Genomic DNA, 8,293 nt, shown 5'->3' with positions numbered 1-8,293 from the left:
ATATATACACACACACATTTTTTAAAGTAGATGTTTGGGAGTGTGAATATTAATATATATATATATATATGGATTTAAAAAGTGTGAGAATTTAATTTTAAACTTATATATAATTAAAATAAAAATTAAATTAAGTTTAAAATTACAAACTTTAAAATAAAAAAATTGAATTTCCAGATTCTTCCAGTCCCTAAAAATTCACAATGTCAGTACATATACACATCAAATTTGAAACACCTCGTCCTAATGCATTACCACATATGAGTTATAAGACTTCTGTCAATGGAGCCCACACAAGCAAATGGAAAACAGGATTTCCACAGGTGCAGGTGACCCTGAGTATGTCTGTAGTTGGGAACTAAGCAGGAAGGACTATGGAAGGGTGCAGGAAGCAAAGAATATCAGGAGGGGGAGCTGAGGGGCAGCCTGGTTGTGCAGGAGGGGAAGGCACGTATTAGTGCTTCTGTATTTATTCTGTCATCAGCTATGAATCAAGAGAAGGAGTCCTGGTACTTCAAGGAACTGTAGTTTGTACTGAAGGCAACCTCAGTTTCTACAGAGCCTAACGGGTCTTCAGTTTCTTAAATCCAACCACTTAGTTATATAGCCTGAGTGTGGACTGTATAATTTATGGGAAGTAGGTATGTGCAACTACAGCATAACTAGAAGTCCTTTGCAGCATACCAGTTCCATATTGTATAAAACGGGCTCTCCCCCTGCAGGTAAACTCCCCCTTCACTTCCAACTTACAACTCACCATATACTTCTCCTCATTTTCCAGATATCACATTTAAATCTAATGAATCACTAAACCAGTTCTGGGTGCACTATGGCATTTCTCAGTCAATAACTGGCCTGGAATAGTTTGTATGTATGCTGGGCCCACACCTTGAAACAATACAACTGACTGTGTAACGTTATGTACATTACAGCTTGGTTCTTAGCATAATCATGTATTACCACTTGGTGCAAAATAATCTTCTCACAAAACTTCAATGTTCTTTTACAAGTTCAATTCACATTAAGTACTACACAGGGTTTTGGAAACTTGCATCACAACATTTATCTTTCCAGGTTCCATTAGTGATATGTTGTCTTCCTGACACAAAAAAACCCCTCTACTATTAATAAGCCATGATAAAAACATGATATACTCACCTATCAAGGGTACATTTTCTGAAGGAGGCATGATTTCTGCAACCATTAGCTGAAATACAGTCAATGCTAGGAGAACTGTAACGCCTAAAGACACTTTTTCTCCAGAGTCAGCAGGAAGGTAGAATCCCAGTGGAGCCAAAAAAGATATCAAAACACAAGGGAGCAGCAGATTAAATATATAAAAGGAAGACTTCCTCTTCAAAATGAGTGTGAATGTAACATCTGGATAAGGCTCAGAGCAACAGCCATACATAATTACATTCTTAATAGCTGGCATGCCATGAATCTCCCACTCCACATCTTCTATAAAGTCAGATAGGTCTCCACTGTCCAATGCATTAATGATGTCAACCTGATTACCATTGTAGGTCCAGGAACCAAAGGTAAGGTTGCACTGCTGACTATCAAAGGGAAAATAAGACACATCCACCACACATGAGCTCTTTGTTATAGCTGGTGCATCCCAAGTAATTTTTCCATCATATCTCAACACAACATTTGTATTCACTGGGTCTGAAAAAGCGTCATCGGCCCTAAAAAGATGATATAACGACAACAGTAAAGGCTGCTAAATTAGAATAGCATATAGGCCACACATTCAGAATACTAAATTCACTTCATTGACTTATATTTAATGTTGTAATGAACTGGCAATTACATACAGATTCCATCATTGGGTGGATTCAGAATTAGTCAGCAATGTGCCAAAGACTAGTGTTGCTACTTGAAATCTTCTTGCAGCTCAAGCAATAAGGGCTCTGCTTTTAGAAAAGTGGGGGGAATTGTGCTGTATTCCTGACCTGACTATAAAAGCTCAAAGTAGCAGCAGTCACAAACCTTTGAGTGAAGAAAGATGATCTCACTATTCTGGGCACAGCCAGGAGATCAGGATTCAGTTGCCCACACCTATGGCTGACCCTTATCTCATGGCAACTAAAATTATTCCTGCTTTAGAATCACTCCATTCAAACTAGTGCTGCAACTAAGTTAACAAACTTTCAATTATACTTACTTGTTATACAGGACAATATCTGGTCTCCATACGAGATTGCTAGGAATCCTGATAGAATCTAACCCATCATATTTGTCTTTGTCCCACTTGAGATATGCATCATACCAGCTTTGTCGAATCCATAAGTAGGCAATCAAAATTTGGTTTCTTTCATCCTACAAAGAAAGATAATATTTATAAACATTTCTAATTCGTGACTCAGCAAAAATGCACTTTTGATTCAGGTCAAGTTCACTTGATTCAGAAGGTGAATATGTCTTCTGTAGTTCAAGAAATCTATGCTACCATGTAAGAGGTACCAATTACCTATCACTTACACTGAAGTCTCTGAAAGTTTTGGGAGACTCTGGTACGGTATGTGCATGTTAGTTTAGAATTTAATCACCTGTAATTTTCACCACCCTATGCACATATATTCTCCGTTGCCTGGAAGTAAAATCTGGCAAAGTTATCTGATGGCTGAAACAGTGATTTTAGAAGCTAGTTACCACCTTTAATATTGCTTCTGGAAAACAACTGGTAAGCCATAGCGGTAAAAAAAGAAAATCGAGGGTTTTTTTGGATTAGTATAATGGGACAAATCAGAAATGCTTTGAGGCAGAAATATTCAATATCCAGTCATTATTTACTAAAGGCTAGTCATTTGTAAACTAGCTGCAGGTATGTTGTAAATGGACAAGTATATATTAGAAACAGGAGAACATAAAAACTGAGAAAACATTGCTAAAGTTATAGGAGAATGTAAAATGTTCTCACTTCAAAGGAAAATGTGAAATCTTAAATTCTGAAACTCATGCAGTTCTACAGCTTACAACCAATAGACTTGTGTATGTCTAGAATATGGAACTGTCTGGCTACTCACCATATCTTTAATTTGGGACAATGTGATCTGAAGAGTAACATTCAGCACTGTATCTGTATCTTCCACTGGTCTTAGAGCATTTGAATAGTCTTCAAACAGTTCATTAAACAGCATCTGAGCATATTTTCCATGTGCTGATTCTACAGCTGTATAAAATAAGTCTATTCAGTACACCAAATAAGCACTGCACAATATCAGAAAAAGCATACTGTGTCCAGAACTCCAAACAGTACCTAATACTTTTATATGCTGCCAGCCAGATATGATATAGTATATATAATACTATCTAATCTAGAAAAACTATATGTAGTAAAGCTGGTGAGATGATGCAAATGAGAAAGTCATTAATTTGTAGAAACTAAGTAGATATTATAAAATAAGTGTTTCACACTTGCATTGAATTACACTTTGCCCTACTACAGCATCCATACCTTGTGAAGTCTTTACATATGAAGATAAATATAATTATTCCTATTTTATGTATGAGGGAAAATAAAGTGCAGAGAGATTAAATGACATACTTGCTGAGCTAGAAACAGAAATACTAACTTCTACTCCTGCTTTCTAGTAAACCGTCAAAGACTACTCATAAATCACTCAATACAATAATTATACTGTTTTTGCTCAACAAACTTGAGATGAATTTTGTTCATTATTTGACTGATGTGTAGAGATGGTTACATAATTATGAAATGCATTAAAAATTATTTCTTTTCAAGTGAATTTTAAAAATGTTTTTCAAACAATATATGTAAAAGAAAATTCCATTATCCGTCTTGCTTTTTTAACCAGCTAATCCACTGACAAACTTTAAAATAATCTCTTCACTGTGCCAGAATGATTTGTGCAATACAATTTCTCTCAATTGTACTACATTATCATTTAATGGATTCTTTGATTTCAAAAAAACCAAGGGACAAGAATGTTAACAAATGTATGGCCTATCCAAATGCCAATCTATACAATGTAGGCAAAAAGTATTTTAGAGTACTTCCACTTTTACCTTCTTGGCAACTTTCTGGACTAGCTCCATTAATGTAATTAAGAAAAAACTCCTACTATATTGAAACACCCCCAAGGGCATTTAGATTTGACAATGCATGATCAAAAAGCAGTTAAACTATTGTAATATTTATACATTAATGAGATAATATAAATCAAAACATAGAAGAGGATCCACTGATACTGAACTTTAAGCTTTGTACGCTCCAAGCCATGAAGGCAGTGGATACATGAAAGGAGGCAGGATCAGATTCTTGGTGTGGTACTTTGGTTCTGAAAAATGCTCTTACCTCTAAAGATCAATGCTGTGAAAACCAACCAAAGATAGCAGCAGCAGAAGGGCAATCTGTTTGTCTTCATTTCTGAACCACGCAGTAACTCTGCTCATCCACAGGCACAGAAAGATTATTTTCACCTTCCAAAGCTGTAAGGAAGGTTAGTTGCACAGAAGTGCAAAAGCAGTGGAGACATTGATGTGTTGTTACTAAGACCTCTGTGCTCAAGAGCAGCCAGAGTCCTGGGTCCTCAGTGGAAGCTATGGTCACTCTCTTTTTTCCTGGGTGCTGAATGTACACTGCTCTCCTGGTAACCTGAGAACTGCCCCATTTGATGCTGAGTGAGAAAGCAGGCAGATGGGATATCATGAGAAACACTTTGTGTCACAAGGTCACTTTTTTCTTATGGTTAATGCATTATTAGAAAGTCAGTATATGCAGAAGAGTGCATTTAGACTCCCTCACTAGAGGCCAGATCTTACCTTTGCTAGAAAAACCCTTAGTCTGGATGCCCCTACACTGACGAAACAGCATGTTTCTCAGCTTACATCATTCAGTAAAGGGGTGTTGCTGTGCCAGCAGAAAAACTCTTTTCTCATCACATGCTGAATCTGCATTAAATGGGCTCTGCCAGCTGGACTGTAGTAGCAGAGACTTCTCTAGTGTTGACAAACTCTAAGTTACTACTACTCAGCATAAAGAAGAGTCATCAGATTCTGCCAGCATTTTTCCAGGACAGCAGAACTCCACTTTCAATGAGAAATACTTTTATGTATGTGTATATACAAGCATACGTACATATCCAGTGTAAAACAGCCTATGGTGTTTTGTTGCATCTATTACCTAGATGACACCTAAAGTCTCACATATGTCTGAGAGCCTGAGATTTACTCCAGTTTGTAAACTACTTCAAAACTCTCTCAGGCATTTTCACTTTCATCTAATCCTAGTGATGTATAGCAGATACTCATCATTAATCTTTTATTTCTATTCCCCAGACTGTTGGCCAAAGAAGTTTGTCAAATTTTAGCCTACTGCCATTGTAGATAACTTTTGACAGAAAGAAGGAAGTGGAAGTGGAGAATGACTCTCTCCTTTCTATATAGAAGCAGCCAGTTTTAAGAATCTATCCCCAGGGTTAGGCAGTATGCAGTAAATCATAATCTTTTGCATTGCTGTAAAACTGGCTATAAGAAATGCCATTTCAGCTGAAAATGCAAAAGGAAATGTAGAGAGACAGAATGAAATCACCAACATTAGAAATTAGGCAGGACATTTCTGCTTTGTGACATAAGATTAAACACTACCGGTCTATTCACACCACTTGTGAACTAAGCTTCATACACAAAACGATTTCTTTATAGTAGAATTATCACTATTCAGTGTTTGTGCTCTGTTCAGCTACATAAATCAGTAAGACTTGAGGCCACACATTTAATAGCCAAGCAGTAAGTGTCAGTGTAACAGGACTCATCTCCATTACATCATTTTCTGAATTCCCAAAAGGGAAAAAAAGTTAGAAATAGTTTAAAAGTGAGAGCGGTCAAGGTAGCTCTTGGGTGATATGAAACGTGTGGCCTTTTCCATGGGAAGCAAAGCTATACGGAGTTTAAGGTGATAGAGCTGAAAGAGTTACTGGATATGGTCAGGTCAGTATGATCTCAGAAGATAACATTAGTCTGTTATCTATTTGTCATGATGCCTGGGAGTAGCTACTGTTGCTTATTGTAATTACCCTAGAATGAAGACTGCTGCTCCACAAAGCATTCTGCTCCAACCACTACTCATGCCAGGGCTAAGTCCGCTTTCTAGCAGACTGTACTGACAGCTGTACTTATAATATGTATATGATAAAAATTATACCTCTATTAAAACTGAATAGTATATGCCATGCAGCATTTTAAAGTATATTCTACTATGTATTTTCAATTTATTCTGCATAAATGTCATTTATCGTTTACTATGAAATCCTAAATGGATGATCAGGAAATTATAAAGAGTTAACATGGCACAAAAGAATCAGTTCTAACAACCATGTTTCTCACACACACACACACACACACACACACACACACACACCCCCTTCTACATTGTTCTCATAGTATTTACATACAAATTTCAGGTTTTGAATCCAGTGCTCATTTGCCCATCTCACAGTAATGGTTGCATTGACACTTCTGTCTCCCTGTAGCCTAGACTATAACTGAAAATTATCATGCGTCTTTGCATCTGAACAAACCAAGAGTGGAACAGAATAGCAGAAAGGTAGGAATGATAAACCTATACATTCTCAGCTGCCTGGACAGATATTAAAAACGTTATTTTACAAACATTTCTAAGTATTTGCCTTAAGTAGCCTGTGTCATCCCTAAAGTTTTGAAGAGTTGTCCCCCACAACCACATGTTCCATAACATGAGATTTCAGTAAAACTAAACCCAGGTAACAAGCAGGTGGCCTTATTAACTTGCCCCAAGACCTATGGGATAATATTAGGGAGACTACAGAGAAAGAACTTGCATCATCGCTCCCCCACAAATTGCATGAAGTTTTATTCACTTAAGGATTTAAGTGCGTACATTTTGTTTTCTTCCTAGTAAACTGTGGGCACATCTACACATGCAGTTAATGCACCTGAATTTTCTGTGCAGAAAATTCAGATGCATTAAAAATTGTGTCTGGGCATGCATCTGAATGCGTCTCCACGTAGGGAGCAAATTTGCTCCCAACAGGAACAGTTCAGTCAGGGGCTGCGCCTACCCTGCTTTGCCCCACTACTGTTTGTGCTCTGTCTGGCTACATAAATCAGTAAGACTTGAGGCCACAGGGGGAGCTGCAGATGCCAGCCCTATGTCAAACCCAGGCTGACAAACACTGGGGCCAGTCCCAATCTCCACACGGCTGGGAGGCAACTGCCCCCAGAGCTGGAATAGCTCCTCCTGCCCCACAGAGATCGGGGCTCTGACCCTCTACTTCCTGGGCTACCCTAAGCCAGTCAAGGCTACATGTGTACTTTGGCACATTACTTAATGCACCATTTTTCTAATGCCTGTATGTACTGATACTAGGAAAAAGCACATTAAACTAATTTCATGTGCAATAATTGCTACTCATGTAGACAGTGACACTTTAATGTGCATTGAACTAGTCTAATGCACAATAAAGCATCTTGTGTAGATGCACCATCCATGTAGGAAAACAATTTTACACAGAGGGATGCATCTGACTTTCTCTTTCCTACCTTTGCCAAGAATCAGTTACACAACTGTCACATCCAGGCACAGGGCAAGGAGTGGGATAAAACTTTGGAGAGGGCACATATGTCAACAAGCTGGAAAAACTGAAATGGTCTGCAAGGAACAGTTTTGCAAGCCAAAAAAGAGCGATCAGCAACAATAACATAATGGGTTCAATAAGGACTATTTGGAAATTCACAATTATTACTAAAAAATAAATTCTGTCCATTAGGGGTGTGCAGAATGGGCCATATTCAATTTGGATTCAGCCCAAATAAGGGACAGTGATTTGATCTGTTGATTCGCATCACTGTCCCAATCCGTTTTGGCTGAATCTGAAGATTCAATGCTGATTCAGAGAATCAGTGATTCAGCCATAGACACAGACACAGCTTTAAATGTTTTTTCTCGAGGTACCAGGTGTGGCTCATGTATGCTGCGATGGTGGGGCGGATGGAGAGTCCCACAGGAGTGCAGGGGGGGCCCCCCGCAAGCTCAGCAGCAGACCTGGAAGTGGACCAGAAGGAGCTCTGGTCCACCTCCAGATCCACTGCTGAGCATGCACGTACCTCCCGCGCTGCACCCTCCCAGCTTGATGATCAGCCACAGGGGGACCCTGGGTGCCCCCTCAGACCCAGGAGGCACCAGTCGCTGAACCAGGGGGTAGGAGGAGGGTCCAGTGTCGAGCATGCTGGGGACCCCCCATGCTCCTGTGGGATTCTCCATCTGCCCCACCATCAGCATTCATGA

The 8,293-nt window shown here is 38.9% G+C and overlaps 1 protein-coding gene across 1 annotated transcript in view; it reads right to left on the bottom strand.

Annotated features, from left to right (window-relative positions):
* Nucleotides 1-4,394, bottom strand: part of CHRNA9 (cholinergic receptor nicotinic alpha 9 subunit) — a 7,648-nt gene extending 3,254 nt beyond the window's left edge. The window contains exons 1-4 of the mRNA XM_019552664.1: nt 4,325-4,394; nt 3,033-3,178; nt 2,171-2,325; nt 1,159-1,691 (exon numbers count right to left, since the gene is read on the bottom strand). Coding sequence (XP_019408209.1) covers nt 1,159-1,691; nt 2,171-2,325; nt 3,033-3,178; nt 4,325-4,394 — 904 coding nt within the window. The remainder of the gene's footprint in view (nt 1-1,158; nt 1,692-2,170; nt 2,326-3,032; nt 3,179-4,324) is intronic.
* Nucleotides 4,395-8,293: the final 3,899 nt, after the last annotated feature.

The sequence above is a fragment of the Crocodylus porosus genome, unplaced genomic scaffold (genome assembly GCF_001723895.1).
Source record: "Crocodylus porosus isolate Cpor-Errol unplaced genomic scaffold, CroPor_comp1, whole genome shotgun sequence".
Taxonomy (NCBI): Eukaryota; Metazoa; Chordata; order Crocodylia; family Crocodylidae; genus Crocodylus; species Crocodylus porosus.
Note: the sequence above shows the minus strand (reverse complement) of the source record. Positions and strands in the feature narration are given on the sequence as shown.